The sequence below is a fragment of the Meles meles genome, chromosome 18 (genome assembly GCF_922984935.1).
Source record: "Meles meles chromosome 18, mMelMel3.1 paternal haplotype, whole genome shotgun sequence".
Taxonomy (NCBI): domain Eukaryota; kingdom Metazoa; phylum Chordata; class Mammalia; order Carnivora; family Mustelidae; genus Meles; species Meles meles.
In genome coordinates this window covers 7,234,212-7,261,479 of record NC_060083.1, presented here as the reverse complement: position 1 = coordinate 7,261,479, position 27,268 = coordinate 7,234,212, and the positions used below count along the sequence as shown (strand labels likewise).

Here is a 27,268-nt window from a genome sequence, read left to right as displayed (position 1 = left end):
TGGCCCCAGACTTGAGAGCCACCTTGTAGCTTTCATAGGGAGAAAGGTCACATCTCACTCATGTCATACCCATTACCTGGTGTGCATTCTCTGACTATATGGTGTATGGGTATTTATGATGAAAACCTTTATGGGTTATTAATAATACTTTGGATTTGTGTTCTTGATAACATCAAGGAGAAGTAATGATACAGTGTAGTCTGAGTCCCCTATTTGAGAATATAGCCAGTGCCATTTTTTTTGCATAGACCTGGAAAATTAAGTACATGTCGGGGGGATCAGGAGTTTTCTAGGATTCTATTATATCCTGGTATTAAGGAAAGGTTAGAAAGAAAAGGTGACTTCCAGATTTCTTCCAGAATGGGCTTCCCTGGTAGGCGACAGTTTTATAGTCATAAAGTATTCCTGTAGACTTAAAATAAAAGTGAATGCTGCTTCTTAGTGGCAGGTTGAGTGTAATTGTTTGATAGCCTTATGATTATTCTAGCTTTGACACCACTTTTAGAAAGACCAGTCTAAGGATGTTGTTTGCAAAATACCCTGTGCTCTTTATTTCCTTGTAGTAGGGTAGAATGGACAATAATTACAGAGGGAGATGACCAAAGACTTCACATTTTGTGCATTTCTTCAGTCACCCCATAGCATCCGGACATGATCACTCTTCACTTATGACTTTTGTGTGGACCTCCCGGCTCTTCACCCGCAGCTTGTTGACCTGGGACTCGGCGATGTCAGCCCGTTCCTCAGCCTCCTCCAGCTCATGCTGGAGCTTGCGGAATTTAGCAAGATTAGTGTTGGATTGTTCCTCCTGAGAATAAAAATGGAATTGTAAGGAACCCATACTGTGCATCTTTCTAGACTCTGGGCTTAAGGGAAGAAAGGACTTGGTGTCTGTGGAGAACTTAAAATACCGAGCAGGGGATATTGTTGTCTTATCACCTCCTGGATTTGGGTTATCATTGAAGTGAACATTATGATTTATTTGGGGCTTGATGTCCCATAAATAATTGCATATCTATTTTTGGAACAAAAACCTATTAAATGATATGTAGCACAAGTAAAGCAAGAAAAAATATAAGAGCAGAGAAGGCAGGAGTACAGGGCACCTGGAGGACTCAGTTGGTTAAATGTCTGCCTTCCACTCAGGTCATGATCCCAGGGTCCTTGTATCAAGTCCCACACTGGGCTCCCTCCTCAGGAGGCTTCTCCCTCTGCCCTTCCTCCCTGCTTGTGATCTCTCGCTCTCTCAAATAAATAAATAAAATCTTTTTTTAAAAAAGGCAAGAGTACTGAAATCTTTCTTCTTGTTAATGCTTACTAAAAGATGACTGGGTTCAAAGTAGATATTCTATGTCATATTAAGGATGAATTTCTTAAAGGTCTCTTTAAATTGAAATAAACTTGGAATTTTATATATCATTTTGGAACATTTCAAAACGATCATTTCTCTCCTGTTTTGGATGTAATGATTCTACTGACAAATTCCTTAATATTAAGTAATCCTTGCATTGAAGGAATTAACCTGTTCAATCACTGATGACAATCCCCTTAATAAAGGGTTTCAGAGACTTGGTTGTTTATCTTTTCTGAAATTACACTCATGAGCAAAACTGCCTTTAGTTCCATCCTCCCCCCCACCCCCATTCTCTCTTGGACACGTTTTGGTATGAGGGTTACATGAGCTTCTTAAAATGATTTGGAAAGCTTTCCGTCTTTTCCCATGCTCTGGAATGGCTTACATAGCTCAGGGATTATCTGTTACTTGAAATTTTGAAAGACCTGTCTGGACCTCAGTCCCTTTTCAGAAGTAATTCTCAAGTTATTCAGCCAACTTAGTAATTTATGACCTCCTATAAAAAATAATCAATCTCAAAGATTTCACCTTTGTTCACAGATTTATATTTTACATTAAAAAATAATTTTCTACTTGTGGTTTGTCCCCTTTCCCTTCTTTTTTTATTTCTTTTTCCTTTCCTTTCTTTTCCTTTCCTTTTCTCTTTCCTTTCTTTTCTTTTTCTTTCCTTATCTCTACACCCAACATGGGGCTTGAACTCATGACATTAAGCTCAAGAGTCACATCCCTGGGAACCCTGGGTACCTTAGTCAGTTAAGTGTCTGACTCTTGGTTTTGGCTCAGGTCATGATCTCAGAGTCATGGGACTGGGCTCCCCTCTCCCTCTGCTCCTCCCCCTGCTCATGCTTTCTCTCTCTCTTTTCCAAATAAGTAAAATCTTTAAAAAAAAAAAGTCACATGCTCTTCTGACTGAGCCTTCCCAGCACTCCTTTCTCATTTCTATTGTGAGTTTGTATTTTTTCTCCTTTTCCTTGATTAAGTGTTTTTATTTTATTAACTCCCCAGAAATTTTCAGATATTACTAAAATTATATTAGAAAATAAGATACTCTCATTTATCAATTCCTGCCTTTATCTTTAACAGTACTTCTTTCACTATTATTTTTAATTTCTTTATTGGACTGTCAAGTTTTTAAAAATTTTGATTCATAAGGCAATGAATGGTCCTCCAAGGATGGCTTTGACTACATTCTTTAGGTTTGTAAAAGTGGCATCTTCCTTGAAATTTTATTTATAACATAAGTATTCAGTAGTTTTTTTCCTTTCCAATTTAACCCAAAAATTATTTAGGAAAGTTGGTTTTTTTAATATTTAACCATTTGGGAATTTGTGCTTATATTTTCTAACCACTTTACAATTTTATCACACTATGGCTAGAAAACGTGGCCTTCACATTTTCTGCTTTGAAATTTTTTTTTTTTTTAAAGATTTTATTTATTTATTTGACAGACAGAGATCACAAGTAGGCAGAGGGGCAGGCAGAGAGAGAGAGGAGGAAGCAGGCTCCCCACAGAGCAGAGAGCCCGATGTGGGGCTCGATCCCAGGACCCTGGGATCATGACCTGAGCCGAAGGCAGAGGCTTTAACCCACTGAGCCACCCAGGCGCCCCTCTGCTTTGAAATTTTTTGAGGTTTCTTTGTGTATTGAAAATTTACTTTAAAGTCAAGCTATTAATATTACAAACAATAAGCAATAAGTACAAAAATGTGCAAATATTTTTAAGAAGTACAGCCTTCTGAAAAGCAAATGGCTTATTTACTACAAAAAGTGGTAAATCTAATAATTTGTTCATTAGCTTTTTTTAACAAGGGACTTCTCTCTTCCCTTCCATGTTAAGGATACTTACAGCCTCCTCAGCTTGTCTCTTATAAGACTTCACTTTGGCCTGAAGTTTATCTACCAAATCCTGAAGTCTGAGAATATTTTTCCGATCTTCTTCCGTCTAAAAGATAATGAAAACCACAGGATCTCACTTCAAAAGCACTTGACTGTTGTTTCTTTGTATGTGTTTCATGTATGTATGGGGAGCACTTAGCTGATCAAAACCGTTGCCATACCTGGTAAGTGAGTTCCTTCACTCTTCTTTCATGTTTGCGCAGACCTTTCACAGCTTCCACATTACGCTTTTGCTCACTCTCAACCTCTCCTTCCAGCTCACGCACCTGCAAATAAGTAGACTCTTAAGAACTTTGAACTAATAAGACACTGGGAGGAAATGGAAGTAGACAGAGATTGAGAGGCCCACCCTGGCTTCCAGTTTCTGGATCTGCTTCTTTCCACCCTTCAGGGCCAGCTGTTCAGCCTCGTCCAGACGGTGCTGCAGGTCCTTCACCGTCTGCTCCATGTTCTTTTTCATGCGCTCCAGGTGGGCACTGGTGTCCTGCTCCTTCTTCAGCTCCTCGGCCATCATGGCCGCCTGATGAGTAGTAAAACAAAATCAATCGAGAGAGCTGAGCTAGCACATCAGAATTCAAATGTGGCCATTATGGCATTGCCCTCTGCTCACATCAGTGATGGCCTTCTTGGCCTTCTCCTCTGCGTTGCGGGCTTCCTGGACAATGTCCTCCATTTCTCCTTGCATTTGGGATATATCTGTCTCTAGCTTCTTCTTGGTGTTGATCAGGCTGGTATTCTGTTTAAAATTAAGTTACAATTTTTTTTATCATGTTACCAAAGTACTCCTTTGTAGCTATTTTAAAAAATAATTTCAGATAAAAGGTTACAAGTCTGATGCCCTTCGATATTATTTTGTTATATAGTACTATATGATATATAGTAAATAAAATAGAAATGTTAGAGAATATTCAGCATCTTCAAGTACAGTCCATAATTAGACTTGTAGTTCTATATTAGTTCTATATATTTCATATATAGAATATATATAACTATTATATGTAGTTATATATATGGCTAATATATATATGGCTAATATATATAACTATATAACTATTCAAAATAGTTCTATAATTTCATAACTGCTATTTATCAATGAGACTATTCACAGGGTCAGAATTATAGCAGATGTTCAAACATCCCATTTCTCCAAAATAAAAATGCCAATATTGATAAGGATCAATATTTAGAATATTTTAGGAAGTGAACCAATAATTTATGTGAAATTTATGTGAAAATATAACAGTAAAAGATCTCTCAATAATACAGTGAAAACTCGGTAGAAGTATAAAACTGGCTGTTATATAAAGCATGTAAGCTTGTATTGTTTGGGACACATAAGCATTTACTGAAGGTGAGTTCTTTGTGCCAAACCCCACCTGGGTGTGCAGGAGCTGGACGCGCTCACTGGCATCCAGGAGCTCCTGTTCTGCCATTTTCCTGCTCCTCTCCGTCTGCTCCAGAGTGGCCCGCAGCTCCTCGATCTCGGCCTGCAGCAGGTTGGCTCTGCGCTCCACCATGGCCAGCTGCTCCTTCAGGTCCTCCTGGCCCCGCAGGGCGTCATCCAGGTGCAGCTGGGTGTCCTGTGGGATGAACGATCACTGGGACACCTTGTTCTCGGGGCTGCAGTCACCCCAGCCACTTGGGGCCATCTTTTGAACGCACTTACTTTGAGGATGCCTTGGGTGTTCCTGTAGTTCCTCAGGGCCTCTGCAGCCATGCGATTGGCATGGTTCAGCTGGATTTCCATCTCATTGAGATCTCCCTCCATCTTCTTCTTGAGCCTGATGGCATCATTCCTGCTCCTGATCTCAGCATCCAGCATGGTCTGCATCGACTCCACAACCCTGATGTGGTTTCTCTTCAGCTGGTCAATTTCCTCATCCTTCTCAGCAATTTTCCTGTCGACCTCAGACTTGACTTGGTTCAACTCCAGCTGGATGCGCAGGATCTTTCCCTCTTCATGTTCAAGAGATGCCTTTAATGACAGCAGAGGGTGACATTAGTAGAGAATGGAAACATTCGGAAGTTTTTCTGCATACCTTTCCTTCTGTTAATTTTGTGCTGCTTATTTTTTTAATTCAATCTATGTAGATGGACCAGAGTTTTTTCTGACCTGATTTGTTTATAATGCACAATTGGACCTATACCTCTGCCTCCTCTAAAGCGGCTTGAAGTTCACACTTTTCTTGTTCCACTTGTTTCTTTATCTTCTCCAGTTCATGGATACGTTTCCCTCCTTCTGCAATCTGCTCCGTGAGGTCAGAAATCTCCTCTGTTGTTTGGGTAAAAGACAAGTAGAGATTTGATCGGACAGAGGACCTAAGGGACTGATTCCCAAGACATGAATATTATTGCAAGGGAAAGGGACTCACGTTGCAAGTTTTTGTTCTCTCGTTTCAAAGTTTCCAGCTGATCCAAGGATTCCTCGTAGGCATTCTTCATCTTGAACAGCTCGGTGCCGAGAGAGCGGGACTCCTTCTGGGAGGCCTCCAGCTCGGCGTGGGTTTCCTCATACTTCTGTTTCCACTCTGCCAGGATCTGAAAAACCCAGAGGGGTTACATGTTGTAAAGGACAGAGGAAGACAGTGGCTAGCAGAGACTGCTGCACGAGTTACCTTGTCGAAGTTTCTCTGCTTCTTGTCCAGGGCGGCGCAGGCCGCGTTGGTTCTCTCCACGTCCAACATGAGGTCCTCCACCTCATTCTGGAGCCGCTGCTTCGTCTTTTCTAGAGAAGCGCATTTGGCGTTCACGGCTTCTACGTGCTCCTCGGCCGCCTGCAGCCGCTGGGCCAGCTTCTTCCTTGAAGGTTATATATGTTTGTAGAAGGGAGCGAACCAGAATAAGAATTAAGAGCTGTGGCCACGCTGAGAAGTACTGGAAGCTTCATATGAAAAATATCCATTCATCCATTCAACAGATACTGATGAGCTCCTTTTATGAACCAGACATTGGGTACACAGCAGTGAGTAAGGTGACAAAAAGGGCCCTGACTCATTTCTCTTCCAAGAGAGAAATAATAGGCAGGTGAGAAAACGCCTGACAACATACTACAGATATAAATGCAGTGAAAAGTAAAAGAGAGTAAGCGGTGGGCGGCTATTCTAGATATTCTAGATACCTCCTCTGAGGAGATAGCGTTCGAGTCAAGGTCTATAAAGTCAGAGCAAGCCAGAGGGAGGTCGCAGGGAGAGTACTCCAGATGGAGGGACCAGCACGTGCAGAGCCTTGAAGCGGCAATGAGCTTGCTGTGCTGGACAAACAGCAATAAGGCCTGACTATCTGGATAATTGTTTGTTACTCGTTTCCTTAAGTAGAGTTTAGCATGGGGGGCAGGTATCCTGTTTGTTTTACTCAGGACTTATTCTCAGGGCCTGATAGTGCCTGGCAAAGAGGAGCTAATTAATGAATGTTTGAGGGCTAATTCACTGAAGGTCTTTATCTTAATGATTCAACATGCAAAGTTGTCTGCACGTTCTCTCACATCTGCACACGTACTTGGCCTCCTCCAGCTCCTCCGTGCGCTGGATGGCGTCCGTCTCGTATTTGGTCCTCCACTGGGCCACCTCGCTGTTGGCCTTGGACAGGGCCCTCTGCAGCTCGGCCTTGGACTCCTGCTCCTCCTCATACTGTTCCCGCAGCAGGTCGCAGTCGTGGCGGGAGGACTGCAGGGCGTGGGCCAGGGCGTTTTTGGCCTGTGGAGATAGTTACAACTTCGTTTTACTGGCTGGGTTTAACTATTGAGTTTCAAAACCCTTTGCAAGTTGGTGTAAATGGACTCCAGTTAGGGTTAGGTCATACAAAAAATAGTGAGTCTGACAATATTATTATTTACCTTTATCTCTTCCTCCAGCTGCCTCTTTAATTCCTCAATCTGTTGTGTGAATGCTTGTTTGCCTCTCGACAACTGAGACACCAGAGCTTCTTTCTCATCTAGCTGTCGTGAAAATTCACCTGATAGACAAAAGAAATGGCACCATTTTTTAAAGTAAAGAAACAGTTTTGCTAGCCCATAGTAGAAATAACTTTTAACTCTTGACTACCCCCCCACCCACTGAGTGCTCGAAAGATTGAATTCTGTATTGCTGCCTTTCATGCTTAATTCAAGTTTCTGATTTTTATGGTGAAACTCATGTGTGAATCTGAATGAATAAATACAGCTGAAATCCTTTTTGTTCTCTCCATAACTAATTCTTTCTGGGTATATGATAGTGTGCAAAACCTGGTTGTAGGAACCAAGACACTGAATTCTACATGGTCCCAGTTTTATCGGACTTCTGAGAGACAGGGTTATCCACTCCTCATTCAGAAGTCTGGTTCATTCCGATGTACAGAGACAGAAACTCGGTCTGCAACAGGAGTCCTGGGCCCAGGCTAGAGTGACTCCTAAGCCCAAGTGTCCCCTCAGTGTGACCAACTATCCAGGCTTTTCTGGAGCAGAGCTCGATCCAGTACTATTGAAGTCTTTATCTCCAACTTTGTCCCCAAGTGACCTGGCAAGTAAGTTGAAAGTCTAAGCTGTTCAGTAAATGACACATGTCCTCAGCTGTTTTTATTAGGCTCTCGCGTTACCAAATCAGTTGTTTTCAACCACATCATCTTCATTCTTAGTGCCCAGAAGAGGAGAGTTACCAGATTCCGTCTGCAGGCGTCCCCTCTGGGCTGTCAGGTCATTGATGAGCCGCTGCTGCTCCTCCTCCTTTGATTTCAGCTCGCTCACTTGGTCCTCCAGCGTGCGGCACATTTTCTCCAGGTTCCCCTATGTTCAAAAAGGCAAAAGAAAGAAATAAAGATGCTGTGATACAATTTAAAAATATACATAAACATACAGATAAATACATAAAATAAAGTATAAATCAATACTTTTGGCATAAAATCAAATTATCTTGTCTAATGTGATACACAAGAATTGTTTTCCTTGTATTTTGATCGCTGTCCTCAGTAGAAAATATATGTCGGGATTTTTAAAAAACTGTGAAGTTCTGTGCCCTGTTAACCCACAAAAAATTTAAAGCCTGTGTTCTAAAATTTAAGATTTTGTAAGAATTGCATGGTGTATATTTCTAAAAACATATTTAGGGGCGCCCGAGTGGCTCAGTGGGTTAAGCCTCTGCCTTCGGCTCTGGTCATGATCTCAGAGTCCTGGGATCGAGCCCTGCATTGGGCTCTCTGCTCAGTAGAGAGGCTACCTCCCCCTCCCCCTCTGCCTGCCTCTGCCTACTTGTGATCTCTCTCTCTGTCAAATAAATGGATAAAATATTTTAAAAAAATAAAAGCATGTTTATATGTACATGATTGCCTTTGTGTGTAGTGAAACTTAGCATATCCTTTAACTGAGAATGTTGGAGACCTAGTTCTCCATCTGGAGCCTGAGAGAATGCAGGTGACCTTTGTTTAAAAGCTGGTCTGATGTGATGGGGCCAGTGTGCTTAACTTCTTTAAATTGCAGTTTCTTCATATGTTAAGTAGAAATAATACAAATACTAGTATCTTTCTTGCTTATCTCCTAGATTATTGTAAAAAAAAACACAAATGACATAATGTGTGTAAAGTACCCTGATCATTGTCACTAATAACAATTTTCCAGATTCTGGTACCTTGGCTTTAGAGACTGTTTCTACGTTACTGGCGAGGTCATCGATCTCCATCTTCATCTCGCTCTTCTCCTTCTCCAGCTTCTGCTTCACCCTCTGCAGGTTGTCTATCTGCTCCCCAAGCTCGGCCACGCTGTCTGCGTGCTTCTTCCTCAGGGTGGCCGCCGTGGCTTCGTGCTGCAGAGTGGCCTCCTCCAGGTCCCTGCGCATCTTCTGGAACTCGGCCTCGCGCTTCTTGTTCATCTCAATCTGGGCGGAAGTGGCCCCACCGGCTTCCTCCAGGCGCTCGCTGATCTCCTCCAGTTCCCGGGAGAGGTCAGAGCGCTGCTTCTCTGCTTTGGCCCGGGAGGCCCGCTCTGCCTCGATTTCCTCCTCCAGCTCCTCGATGCGGGCCTGGGGGTGGTGAAAAGCACACACTTAGCTTCTCTGTGTCATAACTATGCCTCTCTGAGCCAGACTGATAGAAATCTGAGCGTACTTGCAGCTCTTTGATCTTCTTCTGCAGCTGAATGCCAAGTGCTTGCTCGTCTTCAATCTTGCTTTGCAGATTACTCATTTCAAACTCTTTCCTTTTTGGAAAATGGCAAAAAATAACAATTGAGTGTATATCCGCCCATTGAAAACAAAGTCATAAGCAATTCTTTGACACTTACTTCTTGAGCTTTTCATCAAGTTGTTGTTTTTCATTTTCAATGTCCATTATGGATTCTTGGGCCAACTTGAGGTCACCTTCAAGTTTCCTCTTAGCTCTTTCTAGGTCCATGCGAAGTTTCTTTTCTTGCTCCAAGGACCCTTCAAGCTAAATATAAATAATATTTAGTCTAAAGGAATGCTTAGCCTCCTTTCGAAGAAAATAATTTCCTTGATAATCTTAGACTTACGTCATCCACTTGCTGCTCTAGCTTGATTTTAGCCTTGGTCAGGGTGTTGACTTTGTCCTCTTCTGCCTGCAGGTCATCCAGGGTCTGCTGGTGGGCCTCTTGGAGGGCTTTCTTCTCCTTGGTCAGCTTTGCGATGGTTTCGTCCAGACCTGCCATCTCTTCCGTGAGGTTTTTCACCTTAAAAAATTAAAAAAAGAAATGATAGCTGTGCTAAAGCATGTTAGTAGGGTGGCAGAACGTCTGTATGGTAGAACAGAATATGACGCATACCTTGTTCTCCGTGGCATGCTTCTCCTTTTCAACCTTGGCCAGGGTCAGCTCAAGGTCATCAATATCTTTCTTGAGCTCTGAACACTCATCTTCCAGTTTTCTTTTCTTGGCTGTCAGCTCAGCGTTGATCTCTTCCTCATCTTCTGCTCTCTCAGTCACCTCCTTGATCTTGGCCTCCAGCTGGATTTTGGTTTTGATCAGCTGGTCACATCTTTCCTCTGCATCAGCCAAACCTTCAGCTTCCTTGAGTTGGAAACAAAATCAAAATTGGAAAGAAAGAATGAAATATTTCACAGTGTCACAGTGTCACAATGTCAATCTCTGCTGTTGGTTCTTTGGATTTAGGTTTTGAACCACCTCCTGTGTGAAATCCAGGATACATTGTAGGAAAACAAAATGTCCTGTTCTTTTAGAATAGTATATTCTCTAGTAGATTAGAAAGCCTCCCCCTACCCCCCAAAAACTGTCATGAATTCAGAAAGCATTTGTGATGGAAGAGATCAGAGAAATTCTTTTAGAGGTGGTTTCTTGAATAAAGTGACATTTGAACTACACTTTGAGAGGTGGGCAGGATTTCATTTTGTAGAAATCGAGTCACTGGGGGATGGAGCAGAAAGAGAGAAGGCATTCCAGTGGGGAATTCAGGATGCAGCTGTTAATGAACTGCTTCTCTTTGTAGTACTGGAGGAAGATTGTGGTTATAATATTTTTCGACATTCAAGTTGAGGCATAAAGTAATCAAGAAATTCCTGACAACCTGCCATGTTTCCAATTACGAGGGTTGGGAGTGGACAGAATGTGAGCGAGAAACTGATAAATACATTCATCAGTGAGCCTCCATACCAGCCTTTGAATACGTAAGAGTAAAATGCACAATGTGCTCATGTAGTGGATATAGCGGTATAGGACAGATTCTAAGTAATTCTCCAGGGACAACAGAAGTGCATTCTGGATAGATTGGAAGGGGCTGGGTCAGAAAAACAGCTCTTTTTCCTTCCGTCATCTAGAAGAAAGAATTATTACACTGCCCAAACTTGACAGAAGAAACTTACTTTAATCAACAGGAGAAATATATGATTTTGTGTTGAGTAGATGATACCAGACCAATTTAGTTCACTCTGAATGAAAGACAGTCTTATAAATTACATTTCAGAGTTATGGAGGCACTTCTCAAATGACTGGTGCAGGAATGAGCAGTGAGCGGGCTGGATGGAGGGAGAGCTGGGAACAGGCAGAGCATTGGGGGTGCCAAGGCAGCGGTCTGCGTGCCATGGGGCATTGACTATTCACATGGACTGGAAAGAGTGAATCTGAATTTTGGAGGTCAGTGACAAACAACACTTCTGTAAAATGTGATGGAGAACACTGACATCTGTCAGCTGTACATATCATGATTTAAAACTCCTGGATATTGAGAAGTTAAAGGAAGTTTCGGAGATTAAAAAAAAAAATCAATCTCTACATGCTATCCACCCCTAAATATTTCATTTGGGATAGTTCTGTGTGAAAATCACTTTCAAGGACTGATGTCAAAGGGAAAATAAGTCATAAGTCCTATAGTTTGATGAAGTAGTGGAGAACGGGTGACAGTGGTCGGTTCTACCTTATTGCCCCAGTCCTGGTTTGGGCGATGAAGGGATATATGGACTGTACTAGAACCATCAGAGTGCTCTGACCTTCCCTTTCCAGTGAGTGTCCCCACACTGACTACCCAGCACACACCACCACCAGTGCCCAGAGTTCAGGCGCTTGCATCCCGATGAGCAGCACCCACCATGACCACACTACTTACAGCCTGAACCTGGAGCTGCAGGTCATTTTTCTCTTTTAAGAGAGTGACCATTTTTTCCTCCAGTTCCTTCCTTTTGGCCTCTGACTTGGCAAGCTCGTCTTTGGTTTTCTGAAACTCTTCCTTCATGGTGGCCATCTCCTTCTCGGTCTCTGCGCTCTTGAGGAGCGGCTTGATCTTGAAGAAGAGCTTCATCCAGGGCCAGTGCTTGACGTTCATGAAGGCCCGGATGTTGTACTGGATGCAGAAGATGGACTCCCTGAAATTTAATTAATGAAAATTAGATATTGTGTGGATAAAGAAATTGAAGTCTTGGCAGCAGGAGCTGGAGGTTCTGCCCCCACCATGTGCTTCTCCTACCTTCAAAAGCACAGATGCAAGAAATTCTATTTGGGGATGATGGCCAAGGACTCTGTAATCACTCCTTTCTCTACATCAGTGCCCCTCAAACTTTTGATATGCATAAAGATCATGACAGACTTGATAAAATGCTAGTTCCTAAACATTATCCCCAGAGATTCCCTCAGAAGATCTGAGAGGCGGTCTAAAATTTGCATTTGTAACAAGTTTGCAAGAGATGCTGGTGACGTAGGTCTAAGGACCACCCTTTGAGAACTACTTCTGTAGATCAGTGTTTCTCAAGCTTTCCTTCTGGAACACCACTAAGAGCAGTGGTGAAATCACTTTCAAGACTCCTGATGGATGAGGGCACGGAACAAAGGGATTCATTAAAAACAGAACTGCTGTGAAGAATCTCTGGTTTTGCATTTTATGTGTTGTGTGAATTTTGCATTCTACTCTGTAATATTATCACATTAAAAAATCTAATTTATTTAAAAGATTAATTACCACCTAGATAGGCAATCAACTGCCCAAATACATACATATGTATATATATATGTGTATATATATACACACACACACACACAGTGGGTTATGACCATACTATTTTTAATAAAAATAGATTACAATATAAAATATTAACATAACTACAGGATAGAGAAATAAAATTTGTTTGATATAAATTACATATATATTTACATACACAAACATATGAATGTGTATATGCCCATATAAAATGCATTTCTCACTGTGGGGCCCATTCACATGCATTCCGCAGTCTGTGACACCTGGATCTTTAGATTTAGAACTCTTTCCCTGCATCAGATCAGATCACCAGAAAGCCACATACCTTGATGACATTGTGTTAACTTACTGAAAAAAAATCTTTCACAGATAAATGCCCTTAATATTTTACATCATAATAGCTTGATAATAGAAATGATCAGAGGGAAGAAGTTGTTTCTGCATCTTGTATAAAATCACTGTTGAAAACACTGTCTGCTGTTCAGCTCAGTATATCTAATTTAATGATCTACCCACTAAATTCACACTGGTATATTTTTTACTGGTGTCTTTTTTCTTGTGAGATAGGAACTGGCCACGCTCTATGCTTTCTCTCTCTTTGTTTAACCTGGATAGTCAGAATATGTTTCATGGTAATGATCCCTAACTTCAATTTTCTGGTATATCTCTATCCCCACTTCAGTATAGGATCCTTTATTCATTCTTACTTATGTTTATGGCCTTATCATATCTGGGTGATGCCAATTTAATGTGTTTCTGGAGCAGAAATATGGGAATAAGGAAACAAATTATGTTTATACCTTCTCTCCACCATCTTCTGGTACTCCACTCTTGCCAAGAACCCTCTGCACCTGGCCTGGGTTCTAGTAATCAGCTGGGCCAGCTTGTCATCTCGCATCTCCTCTAGGAGCCCCAGAAGACCAGCTTTGAAAAAGACCTATGCGTGGAAGGAGTTGCAGATCAGACACTATACAGAAACTTCATAGGGACACAGACAGCATCAAGTAAGCTTTAGAGACCATTACCTTGGTGTGACCAAATTTATACTGGGTGTGGTCAATGTCGATGGATGCAAGAAGCTTCTCAGAAGCCTTCTTGCTGTCGATGAACTGTCCTTCGGGGATAGCACTTGCATTTAATACCTTGTACCTGTTTAAGTAAATACAGTTTTTTTAAAAAAGTTGATTTATGATGACACTAATAGCAGATAAACATTAAATGACCTCTATTTAGAAAATCAGAGCTTTAAAGAAAAGTATCCTTCTTTGTTCTCAGGGAGGACTTTAGGTACATGGATGGTCAGGCTAGCACCAATAGTTTTCATTCCATTCCACCCTCCTGCACAGTTGCAGACTTTCCTTTCTGCGTCATTAGAACTTGTTCTCAGGAAATCTTGTTCGCATCTAGGTGTAGATGACCAATGAAATGTGACATGTTTTCCTGGCTAGATTCATTTGATTTTTATGATCCTGAATCCCAGAAAGAAAATTTTTACGAGGAATTGGGTAGGAAGGTCCAGTTCAGGTAGGAGAAACTGTCCTGATCACTCCAATAAATGTGTAATGGTGCTTTGGGTTTTACACACTGAAGTTCTCTGCCCACTCCATCAGGCCCAGCCTTAGGAGAGGGCAGCTCCCTGGAACTGCCACCAGCCTCTTGTCCCTTTGCCTCTTATTTGATTCCCAAGATGGGCTTATCTAGGAAGGGGAAAGAGTTGCTGAGGAGCTTGTATTGTGATGGTTCTGGAAACCCTGGGAAACCAGGGAGAAAGGAAGTAACAGAAAATGCCTCAGAGTTTCCTAGCCTAGCTACCAGCACCCATGTGACTTTGGACAGATAGTTTAATTTCATGAGCCTCAGTTTATTCATCTATAAGAGGAGGTGTTAATAGTACTTACATGTTACACATGAAAAAAAAATGGTAGTTCTCCTAATTACTGAGGTTAATGTGTTTATCTACGAGCTGTACCAGGAGCTCAATAAATCCCATGAAAAGTCTGGAGTGCAAAATAGGTGGTATATCTATATTATAAGGGTGTTTTTGAGGCTTATGACTTTTCATTCTTTTCTGTGGCAAATTAAACATGAATAGAGGCATATTTTTTCACCAAGTTATTATTATTATTATTATTATTATTATTATTTTATTTATTTGACAGACAGAGATCACAAGTAGGCAGAGAGGCAGGCAGAGAGAGAGAGAGAAGAGGAAGCAGGCTCCTTGTGGAGCAGACAGCCCAATGTGGGGCTCGATCCCAGGACCCTGGGATCATGACCTGAGCTGAAGGCAGAGGCTTTAACCCACTGAGCTACCCAGATGCCCCACCAAATTATTTTTGTTTGCAATAAATATATTTATACTAAACTTCAAGATGTACCATAATTCAGAGAGTCTGACCTCTGTTTGAAGTCTGCGTAAAGGATCCTGCTCGGGAACCCCTTCCTGCAGATGCGGATCCCTTCCAGCACCCCGTTGCACCGCAGCTGGTGCAGGACAAGTTCATGCTCCATGGCCCCTGAAAGTATACATATGAATTACACTGCAGAGTTGTTGTTTTTAAAGGAGACGTGGCAGTCCTGCTTTGTGCCTTCACTCTAGAGCTTCTTACCGGGAGTCTTTGTTTCATTGGGGATGATACAGCGCACAAAATGAGGATGGGTACTCCTGAGGTTGGTCATCAGTTTGTTCAAGTTCTCCTATAAGGTCAGGAAAAAGCCTGTTATCTCCAAATTTCGCCATGGCTGTGGGCATTTGGCGATGTCTATAAGTTCAATATTTATGGCTGAGTTGAATGACCAGTATGGATCATTTCCATGTAAAGTAATAGCTTGCTATCCTTCTCCAGAGATGTAGGTTTCTCCTCATTACCTCTTTCTCCCCTTGAGTTGGCAGGAGTTACACATGGGAAGCAGCTTGACACAGACCGTACTTCCTCCCTGGTCCATGGCTTCCCACATACACTTACAAGGCCATTGCTTTCTTATACAAGATGGCCACACTTTCTTCTACCCAGCCCCATGGTTCTCCAGGGAGGACATGTGAGCCTGCACCACACTGAAAGTTTTTCTCATAAACATAGCTCCCCTTTCCAAACCAGTTAACTCTTAGGGCATAAATGTTATCTAAAGGGGAACAATCTTACCAGCTATAATTGAGGACTGGCCAGATTAAGGACAAGAATACCCTATTAAATTTCCTTATGGCTAGCTGCTAAATTTTCATTAGCTTTACTGTTAATTTAATCTCTCTGAGTACCATGTCATTCATTGCTTAGTCTTATGACTCAGCTAGACTATGAATGGTAGAATATTCCGTTTTATGAAATTTCCTATAAAATATTTGGCATTGTGTTCCTTGGCATGAAAGATGAGCTAATAATTTCTGAGTAATTTAAACGTCTTCTCTCCAAAACTAGATTAACAGGTACCATTAATCAGTGTCAGTCTTTTCCTCAGTGACTTGTGGAAAGATCTCTGTGGTTTTAAGAACAAATTCCTAAAGTAAGTGGGGCGTGTCAAAAACAGTTTCTTCCTTACTCTGAAAAGGGCAGACACGGTCTGGAAAGAAGAGCCCTTCTTCTTGCCACCTTTCTTGGCACCACCACTCGCCTCTGGAGAGCAAATAAGAAAAGGTGTCATTCAAGTGTAGTTTTGAACTGACAGGGCTATTTCTTGCTTGTTTATTGCCAATTTCTGCACGCATCTGATGGAGCAGTTTTTGGACACTACTGGCCTCTCCACTGGAGCCCAAATGACACTTAGCTATCAACTAAGCTTGTATCCACTTTTTGTAATTTTTTTCTTCCATTAGAAGATGAAGTAAAGGGCATTCACTTCACCATATAAAAATGGATCCTCAATGTTAGGACATATGGAGACAAAATAACTTCAAAAATTATCAATAGAAGCTAGTCTAGATAGGCAGAAGGTTGTCATTCTATTGCCTTAAATATCCTCAGATACTCAATATCCAGCAGATGTGGAGGAAGAAGTAGGAGAGACTCATAGAAACCGAGGCTTTTCATTAGTTGAGATCATAACAGTTCCTCTCTAACCCTTTGCAGTAAGTGAGACACAAATGTATGATTGCAACGCAGCCTACTTAGTCAAAACTTGGAAGAACAATGGATCTGGCTCTGCAATCCTTCTGGCAGGGTTATGAGATCAGCCTTGAACTAACAGCACTTTTTGGAATACCTAGAGAAAGTGTTAGATTTCTTGAATGTTACCTGCTTCAGCAGTTTGAGCCCCAGAGAAGAGGAAAGCTAGGGTTTTCACCGAAGACTTTTGGTACAGCCCAACCACGGTCTCATTCAGCGGGTCCTTGTTCTTGTCCAGCCAGCCGGTGATGTTGTAGTCCACGGTGCCAGCGTAGTGGATCAGTGAGAAGTGAGCCTCAGCCTTGCCTTTGACAACCTTGGGCTTCTGGAAGTTGGCCGACTTTCCAAGATGCTGTTCATACAGCTTGTTTTTGAAGGAGGTGTCTGTGGCCTTGGGGAACATGCACTCCTCTTCCAGGATGGAGAAGATTCCCATGGGCTGGATTAAAGCAAAATAAAATGTGTTTAGGGTAAATATGAGCTGTAAGATGAGCCAGGGAGTTTACGAAAAGACGTTACTGAGTGGACAGTTCAGGAGACCTTCTCGATGAGCTCGATGCAGGCAGCCAGGTCCATCCCGAAGTCGATGAAGGTCCACTCGATGCCCTCCTTCTTGTACTCCTCCTGCTCCAGCACGAACATGTGGTGGTTGAAGAACTGTTGTAGCTTCTCGTTGGTGAAGTTGATGCACAGCTGCTCCAGGCTGTTGTACTAAATAAATACATGTGTTCGCTTTTCTCTTGAGCAAGTTGAGCATTTTAAATGTAGGACTTCTTAATTTAAAAATTTATGTCAAATAGACTTTAGATTACAGATATCAAAATCATGGTGCAGGAGAGCACTATGAAATCTACTGTTTCCTCTGCTGCCATTTTACTACAGAATCCTAGATCATATTAATGCTCTTGCCCTGCACTGGCTTAAGCTCACTCAGGGATTTTTCTGAATTCCCACTTCATCATTTCATGTTTATTACATTTCTTCTCCATTTTCCATTGACAAAATTAAGAGCTAATGGGCAACCCATTAGGAGTTGGCTTTGAGGGGTCTCCGTTGTATGGAAATCACCAGTGTCTGCTTTGCAAGTGGACAATAATTGACACTGTTGTTCTTCTTCATTGGAAATTAAAACAAAATCAAGATACCAGCTATCATATACAGTGCGATAACACACTAGTGTTAAAAAAAAAAAAACAGACACCAAAATGTTAACATTAGCTTGATATAAATAGTGGTGTTAATAAGCGACCCTTCCCCTTGATTTGGCGTATTTTCTACAATGTCCGACTTTTGCTGTTATAATGAGAAAGAGATAAACTTCCTAAAACTATAAGCAGGAAAACTATATTTCATCAAATAGGAATTTTTTATCTTACAATATCCCATTAATGAGAATAAATGCTGACTTTATAAGTTACTATTCTTTTTTCTCTGTTCTTCTTATCTTGTCTAACTATTTTTCAATCACTTCCCCCACCATATATTCAGAACATGTTCTATGTTTCACAGGATTACTTTGACATTTTATGTTAACTTCATTTGGTGCTGTGGGAGTTTTAGGGCTCCCTCCTCCCCCTGACACTAAGCTAGCTCCTGACCCTCTTTGGGTCCCATAACAACTCAGAGTGCTCATCAAGTGCATGGTCTCTCATAGAAGGGGGACTGCCACTGCAGCAAATGCTTAGTAGTTACCCCATCATTCTCTTCTAAGGTTCAGCATAGCTTTTTGGGAGTAGTGAGAGAGGGTTATAATATTCACAGATTTCTTCTTATTGATATTTCTGTTGCCTCACTGTAAAATCCCCTTACCAACCAGCTACCAACTCACGTCAAAGATCTCAAAGCCAGCGATGTCCAACACCCCGATGAAGTACTGCCTGGGCTGCTTGGTGTCCAGCTGCTGGTTGATACGGGTGACCATCCACAGGAACATCTTGTCATAGATGGCTTTGGCCAGAGCACCCACAGCATTGGTCACCTTGAAAAACAAAAATATATCTCTTGAGGTTATCAGAGGACTGTAAAAATGCTTGATTCCTGCTGGTGAATTTGAATTATGCACCTACCTGCTCTACAGTCTGGCCTTTGGTGACGAACTCATTGCCGACCTTGACCCTGGGGTAGCAGAGGGCTTTGAGCAGGTCAGCAGAGTTCAGACCCTGGAGATAGGCCGCCTTGTCAGCAACTGAAAGGAAGAAGGGATAAAACAATGTTATTATGGCCCAGAGCAACACATTTTCTCAAAAAAAAATTGTTTTTAAGCTACAGACATTTTGTGCAGTGTTTTCAGAATATCTCTTTGAGCATTCTTGCCCATTTCTTTTTCACTAAGTTCAAGACTTTCATTGTGGGTAGTGTGCCCTAAGGACCTTCATAGATGATAGAGAACATCTATCTAACACAATGCTTCACATGCTATATTATCTGGGTATACTTTAAAACTCAGTTCTTAAAAATGACTTTGTTTTCCTTGAAAAACTCAAGGGTAACAAGTTAAGAATGTGATTTTCAAACAAAAAATCGGGGATGACTTAGTTGGTTACCTTCGGTGCCATCTGGCTCTGCCTGCTCTTCCCGCTGCTTTTGCTTGAACTTCAAGTTCCCGTAATGCATCACAGACCCTGTGAGTTTGTAGATGGAGACTTTCTCATCATTAGTGAAGCCCAGAATATCAATAGCGCTCTGCCAATATAACCAAGAGAATAACTGTTAGGTGTATGATCCACACGCTTACTATGCATTGTTTACATTCTGATTCCTGACATGTTGGTCAAATTGAGGAAATTATCATTGCTGATGGGGGTGCAAGGAACACTTTAGAGAGGGCTGTTGTTTAACCAAAGGCTAGTGGGAGTTGATCAACCAAATGTCAGCACTGAGCTTTAGAATTATAGGTGCAGACCCTATATCTGCAAACCCTACCAGATTGAAGAAGGAAACTTAAGATAGAGAACAAGATAGTAAACTTAAGGAACTTATTGTTTTTGAGAAGTGGTATGGATCTCATTCATGTAGATTACCAAAAACATGTGGTTTAGATAAATTCAGAAATGATAGATCTTTAAAAGTCACGTGTTGTGGGGGCACATATTCATCTTTTTGGCTGACTTCAGGTGGCACATCCGTGTTCATCTTTGAACCCTCTTTTGCTATTTCTACTAGAAACTGAATATTTATCTGGAGGGACCATTGCTCTAACCCAACATCATCATTCTGAGTTTGTTGTGTTGCACTTACATCCGTGGCCATCAGTTCTTCTTGATCATCAATGCTAGCCACACTGATCTCCCCTTGACTGACAAATGGGTAGTCATATGGGTTGGTGGTGATCAGAAGCATTTCTAAGTACATGGAACAGAGAAAAGGTACACAGAATGATCCATTTCATTAAAACAAGAGATGTCTAGACAAAGTCTAAGACACTCTGTGAAGCAAAAAAAGATTATCACATACAGGAGAAGTTATAGCTATAAGAATGATTAGCACAGTGCTGACTATTTAAAATCCAGAATTGGAAACAACCTAAATATCCTTTAAAAGGTATGGCTAAGGGGCACCTGGGTGGCTCAGTGGGTTAAAGCCTCTGCCTTCGGCTCGGGTCATGATCCCAGGGTCCTGGGATCGAGCCCCACATCAGGCTCTCTGCTCCGCAGGGAGCCTGCTTCCTCCTCTCTCTCTGCCTGCCTCTCTGCCTAGTTGTGATTTCTCTCTGTCAAATAAATAAAATATTAAAAAAAAAGGTATGGTTAAATAAGTTATGCTTATCTTTAGAATATAACACAATGCAACCACTAGAAATAATAATGTGGAGCTATAGTTGGTGACATGGAAAAAAAACCATGATACGGTATTGCTCGATGAAAAAAGTATATCACAGAAGAACATTGAAGTAGGAGTCCAGTTACTGTATGTCTGAGTATCTGTATGTACAGAAAATGAGTAAAATGATATTCACCCAAGTGTTCACAGTGGTTATTTCATAGTGATAGGATTTGAAGGTGTTATCTTCAATTTTTGCTTTTCATTTCTATAATCACAATAAACTCACAAAACTACTTTTGAAATCAAGGTGATAAACTTGACAAAATTCAGTCATGGAATACTAGGCTGGACCATGCATGGAGAGGGGCTGGTGCAATCATTCTAGAAAGGGATAATGACATTTCTTACCAATTAGTTCTGGTTTCTTGTTCGATGTGATCTGATAAAAAATATGATAGCTCCTTTCAGCCTTAAGCTGGAAAACAACTCTAGACTTCTCTAGCAGATCTGAAAGGAAATAACCAACAGGGCAATACAAAAATTCACGTGGGATGTACATTTTACTTTGGGTTGACTTTGTAGGTTATAGGAAGCAGAAGTGACTGTAAGGGAGATCCAAGCACTCACATGTTTCAATATCAGCAGAAGCCAGCTTCCCTGTGGTGCCAAAGTGGATTCTGATGAATTTACCCTTAAAAGGAAAACTAACATTACTACTTTGCTTTCAAATCATATAAAATCTTTGGAAGACTCAATGTACTTGGACTGCTAATGGGTTGATATTAAATCAATCCAGAGACTAATTGTATGAGGCAGAAAAGGTATATCTCCTGTTTCTTCAGGTAAAAGAATTTTACCTTTGATTTTCATATTATAAATAATTGTCGGTAATGACAGATGAGAAAGAACTCAGATATAGATAGGGTCACATATCTTTTTAGATGGGACTCGAATCCATGTTATTACATGCTCAGAGGGAAAGGAGAAGCCCTATGCAGTATAATGTGAATGAAAAAGATTCAAAGAACGTATTCACAAACACCCCACACACCATGAAGAGTGAACAGTGTCTGTACTTGTGTCTGCAACTTACAAAGCGAGAGGAGTTGTCATTCCTCACGGTCTTGGCATTGCCAAAGGCCTCCAGTAGGGGGTTGGCACTGATGATTTGATCTTCAAGGGTCCCCTGCAAAGGCAAGAGTGGTCCTTACCTCTGGGGCTCCAGACTTCCCAAGAGCCCTGAGAATCTAGAGTCTGCCCGCAGACCCACCTGCATTTTGCCAGAGGTAGGTTCCTCCTTCTTCTTGTCCCCAGTGACTGCAATTGTTGCAAAGTACTGGATGACACGCTTGGTGTTCACAGTCTTCCCTGCACCAGATTCTCCGCTGTCAAACAAAAACTAAGTGAGATGAAGTTCCAAACCTGGCAACCATTGCAGCCGTGAGAAGAAAGCATAAAATTTACTTACGTGATCAGGATAGACTGATTCTCTCGGTCTACAAAAGAGAAATCATAGACATTTAATACTGGGTTTTGGCGGTTTGGGGGGTTTTTTGTTTGTTTGTTTTTGTATTTTTGTAAACAGTGAGTAAAGTAAAATGGAATAAACTTAGTATTTTTCAGACTGGCCTTTGCAATCCCTAGGGCTTTTCCAGTGCCCCTTCCATGTACCCCGGTACCTCCCCACCCCCCACCCCTGACTTCAGCACACGTACATCTGTTTAAACAGAACACTGCAACAAAACACCAGGCCTTTTTCTTTTTTTTGTAATATTCTGTCACTGAGGACATACCAGAAGTGGACTGAGGCTTCACTCGGGTTTAGATGACAACTCTAGCAGTGAACAGTGAGTGTTTATTGTAGGTGTAAGAAGTCATGAAAAGTAGGCATTTTAACATGCGGGATGGGGTAAATACAGCACAGCTGGTAGCTTTGGAAGTAATCACGGCTTTAGTCATAGTGTGAGGGAAAGGTTTGTTTTACTGTTCTACTCTCTTGGAAGACAAGTTCTCTAAGTCCTTTTCCCAATTAGCTAAGACTGGGCTGGCTGAGGCAGTCTTCCAGGGAGAAGATTCATAGAAAAGCTGTTTTAAAACCAAATACACCTTAAAATCTGGAGCGCGTGGAGGCTGGCTCAGGACAGGAACATTTATGCCCTCCCTAACAGAGAGGGCATTCGTTGGTCACAGTTTCTGATATTGAGGATAAGACCACAAGGGCAGATTGTACTCTTCGGTTTTCGGCTCTTGGCAATGGGAGCACAGTTTGTACGTGTGATTGCATGTGTGCACACACATAAACAATGTTTGTCATTTGTGCTCAAGCTTTTCTAGTTTCTGAGTCATTCAAAAACAAATTCTCTCACTACAGCCAACCCCTGTTGCCTTTTAGAAGTGGAAGAGACCATGAGCAATTGCGTGATGGTAAGGATTGCAAATCATCTTTTACACCCCTTCCTTCCTGGACCGCCTCCCTCACCGATACATCAGCTCAACCGAGGGGCTCAAAGAGCATCCTGAGACTGTTAGTGTCTCTCTCCTGTGGTTCCAAAAAGATTATGCACACACAAAGCATTTAACTCACCCGTCAGCATGAACTGGTAGGCGTTGTCCGAGATGGAGAAGATATGGGGCGGGGCCTCCTGGCGCTTCTTGCCTCGGTAGGCAGTCACCACCTCCGGGTTGTACACCGGCAGCCACTTGTAGGGGTTCACGGTGACGCAGAAGAGGCCCGAGTAGGTCTACCCAAGGGAATGAGAAAGAGCTTTTCCTGTCAGGTGTGCAATTCACTTGTTAAACGAATTCTGACTCAAAGGAGCACTTTAAGGAAGCACCCTACATTTCCTGAAGGCATTGGCATGAAAATTAGTTGGAACTTTGAACAGTGAGATAGCAAAATCCTTGAGGGAAGGGCTCACAGTTTTGACTTTTTATTGTTCCTCTTGGGACTAACCATAATGATTTTCGGACAATAGGAGCTCCAAAGATTTTTTTGATTTTTTGTTTTTGAGGATTTTTTTTTTATGTGTAGGGTGAGACATTTTTACTGTGTTTTAGGAGATATGTGTGTATTTCCTTTGCAGCATTAAGATCGTTCAGGTGCATGAAAACAGAAGTTTGGACACAACCTAAGTGCCCAATGATAAGGAGTTGTTTAGGGGAACTGTGGCAATCCTAAGACAGTATGATACAGGCATGTAATTAAGAATCCAGCAATCCTGGGGCAACATTTGCAGAATACTATTAAGCTATAAAGACGCAGAACCCAAAATGATGTAAATACATCATGATTAAACAGGGAACTTTTCAAAATCTTAAACAACTGGGGTAAAACGGGCATGGACCAGTCAGAACGGATGCTAACCCTAATCTCCAGGGACACCTGGGTGGGTGATGTCTGGCTGAGCGTCAGCACAGGCTGAACTACACAAAAATGTCAACGTGATGTAATAAGTTCAATTCTAAGACGTTTACCGGGTGTGTACTATGTGCCACAACACTGCAGGGCACCCGGAATGAAGGGTGAGGTACATTCCTTGGGAAGCTCCCGGTCTACAGTCGGTGTTAGGGGAAGACGTGTGAATGGATGGTGCAGGACAGCCACCATCAGAGCTGGGCCTGCGGCAGAGACCATTTGACTAGGACACCCCACTCCCCCTGGGGAAGATGGGAGGCTTCCTCCAGGGGGTAGCCTTCGTGTACAGGGGACCCTTACACACAGATACAAATTGCTGTCCTTTTGGAAGCTTTCTGAAAATGAGCAAAATTTGGTCTTTAAAAAAATTTTTATGCATTAAAGTATAAGTGTATCATTTCCCCCTGGATGATTCTACAACTAGAATGGGGTGGGGGGTTGCTGAGGTATAAACAGTAGCTGCTCCCGTGTTTGCTCAGAGGATGTGTGGCCAACCCACTCCGCATGGACAATGGCCTTGCCCAGCTTTGGATGGGAAGACAAAGGATCAAGTACTGGCTCTTGTGTTATACCTTACAACAGCACTAGTGAACCTTGTAACTCATTAACTAACTGCTGTGCTAGCTAGTTAACGTGTGCGAGACTAGTTACAGCACTAGTGAAAGCAAAATGGGTCACTGCTTTTGATCCATTTATATGACAGTGGAAGTAACGGGCTGGCAGGTCCAAGATATGGCGATAAAAACCACTTGGGCGGGAGAGGAGGCACTCACGTAGATCATCCAGGCTGCATAACGCTCTTTGAGGTTGTACAGCACGGCGGGCTCGTGCAGGTGGGTCATCATGGCCATGTCCTCGATCTTGTCGTACTTGGGAGGGTTCATGGGGAAGACTTGATCATCTTTCACTGTCAGAGTCTGGCAAACGGGGACGATAACGGTTCAGGTCGGTGGGGAGACCAAACACAAGAACTGATAGAAAGGGGCCAGCTCCAGGGGCTCCACTCACCGCTCCAGCTTCGGTCTTCACGGTCACTTTCCCTCCTTCTCTGCTCTGGACGGTCCCTTTCACAAAGGATTCCTTGGGCTCCGCCACAAAGACAGACGTCTTGGCATCAAAGGGCCTATTCTGGGCCTCAATGCGCTCTTTTTCAGACTTCCGGAGATATGGAGCCGCCTCCCCAAAAACGGCCATTTCCTGGTCTGAACTCATGGCTGCTGAACTCAGAGGTCCTAATGGAGACGAAGCATTTCACATTAGAGATTCTGGACTGTCATGTGTATCAGTATATCTCTATATATTGGTGGGGATAGTTCATGGAAACTGCCCTATCTGGAAATCTCCCCCAGGCAGGCGCCCTGTTCACCATGCTGTCATTACTGAAACAAACTTAATCCCAAGCCTCAAATGCATTGAGGGTCACTCTATAACCAGCCCTGTACTCAAGGCTTGGCACGCACTATTTTCTTTCAACATCCAAGACTAGCATCCTCCTCCGGGAGCTGGGCATGGTCTCCGCGTGCTGCTGAGGAGCTGGTGACCCTTGATCCCTTGAACTTGTTGAGAAATGGTGGCTCCCTCCTAGAAGAGGGATTACAGCAACTGCCTTTCTTAATTCACAGCCTGTGAGATCCTGGACAGCTACTTTGGGAACAAAGTTACATGATGACTGAGAAAGCAGTCTCAAATAGTGCAGGCTCCTATCTCGATGGAAAGTGCCATTTACTGTAATGGAAGAAAATTCCATTTCTTGTCCTAGATTGCAAGAGAACTTCATTTCCTCCTTTAGATACTTAGCCAGAAGTGCCCAAGGTCAGGCGTTTTGGGGGATGATAATTTTGTTTACCTCTTATTCTTGGGTTGTGTGCTAATCAGTGTTTGCCTAACAGAATTTCTTTGCTTATTATATCTTATAATTGGCATATTATCATCCAATTAATCGGTTAAGTTAACTGAGGGTAAAAGCCATAGCAAATGTTATCCTCATATTATTATTTTTATTTTAAATTTATTTTATTGATGTTTAGTTGACATGCAGTATATTATCCTAATTCTTCTGCATTGAAGGGCTACCTTTGCCCTTTCAAATTTCCTGGAGGAGAAGGCAGTCTTGGACTGCTCCATTCTCTGTTATCTGCAGGTTGCCAGCGGCATCAGTAGAATGAAAGATTTGGCCGCTCCGTCATCACAGGATCCAGTTACTTGAAAGTCATTTTTGATCTGCTACCCACTGGTGTCTCCCTCCAGAAACGCGGGGTGTAGTTGTTGGCCATATTAATACCTTTATGTGCCTAACAAAAGGCTCACAGCATTTTAACTTCATGCAACAGTCAACACCGGGCAAGGGAACATTTTACAGGTTTTTAAGCAGCTTAAGGAGGCTTTTTCCCTATGTACCTTCTTGCCTATTTGTTGGATATCATGTTTACTTAATGAATTGTAATAGCAGGATATGTTTTTATCAAAGTTGAGATTTTTGGCAAGAGACTCTTATTGCAGATCTCTTTTCCCTACAGAATGATATTCTGTCGACAAACTAGTACTCCATTAACCGTTTCCTTGTTAAGCAAGAAATGGTTAATGTTAATGATTGCATTCTGAATGACTCTAAGTGCATTGTTCTGAAAGGCAAGTCCTCCTTCCCTCTCTTTCCAGCACCTTTCCTGAAGTACAGTTATTAAGGTATTTCCTGGGACCAGCACTTTCTCAAAGGTTGCTAAGTGACACAGTTCCATCCCAGAACCTCTCACCTTCTCCTCCAGGGACTGCTTAGTCCAAACCTTACCTTGTTAGCAAGTGAGAAGACGTAGCCTGGAAACAAGACAGTTCTATAAAAAACGGAGGGAAAGCACTGTATTAGTTAACCAAAAGTGCCCCTCTCCCCCAACACACATACACACATACAAAATCCCATCTGTGGCTTGTTGGCTGTTGTCAATAGAAGGCTACAAAAAGTCACTGTTGTAAAAACGTGTAGTATCTAAAGGAGCTGTACCCGAGCGAGGAGCCGGAGCTGACGCTGGGCAGCGTGGTCAGTGTCCCTCTTGAAAGCCCGTTGCCCTTTCCCACTTACCTTGGAGCTTTTTAAAGCAGGACGAGTCAGCCTCATTCCAAGGGCTCTTTTATATGGATAGCTATGGAAACAATGCAGCTGCCTGTTCTTTCTCAAGTCAAAAGGAATTGTTTGGCAGAAAAAGTCTTGGCAGCCTTGCACCCCGGCATAATTCTCATTCATCTTAAGAATGGCTGGATATAATTAGAAATATTTTTCTTATTGAGTATGTGAATAAATCTCCTATGGATAATTTGAGAAGATGATCTGAAAGGAAGGTTCAGGCTGGTG

The 27,268-nt window shown here is 42.1% G+C and overlaps 1 protein-coding gene across 1 annotated transcript; it reads right to left on the bottom strand.

The window, feature by feature from the left end:
• Positions 1 to 602: 602 nt before the first annotated feature.
• On the bottom strand, positions 603 to 26,751 carry LOC123929178 (myosin-2). Its single transcript, XM_045984546.1, has 39 exons — positions 26,711 to 26,751; positions 24,934 to 25,157; positions 24,699 to 24,842; positions 23,095 to 23,251; positions 21,979 to 22,006; positions 21,781 to 21,895; positions 21,604 to 21,696; positions 21,138 to 21,201; positions 20,919 to 21,017; positions 19,986 to 20,089; positions 19,292 to 19,430; positions 18,815 to 18,933; positions 18,577 to 18,726; positions 17,289 to 17,459; positions 16,878 to 17,187; positions 16,186 to 16,259; positions 15,258 to 15,345; positions 15,047 to 15,164; positions 13,674 to 13,797; positions 13,449 to 13,585; positions 11,785 to 12,040; positions 9,993 to 10,235; positions 9,723 to 9,899; positions 9,495 to 9,640; positions 9,320 to 9,410; positions 8,845 to 9,234; positions 7,880 to 8,006; positions 7,083 to 7,201; positions 6,746 to 6,942; positions 5,866 to 6,049; positions 5,623 to 5,788; positions 5,398 to 5,522; positions 4,917 to 5,225; positions 4,627 to 4,830; positions 3,861 to 3,986; positions 3,600 to 3,770; positions 3,412 to 3,516; positions 3,201 to 3,296; positions 603 to 808 (listed from the first exon to the last, which is right to left on the bottom strand). The coding sequence occupies exons 2-39, from the start codon at positions 25,135 to 25,137 to the stop codon at positions 656 to 658; spliced, it is 5,823 nt and encodes a 1,940-aa protein (XP_045840502.1). The 5' UTR covers positions 25,138 to 25,157; positions 26,711 to 26,751; the 3' UTR covers positions 603 to 655.
• Between the last annotated feature and the right edge of the window lie 517 nt (positions 26,752 to 27,268).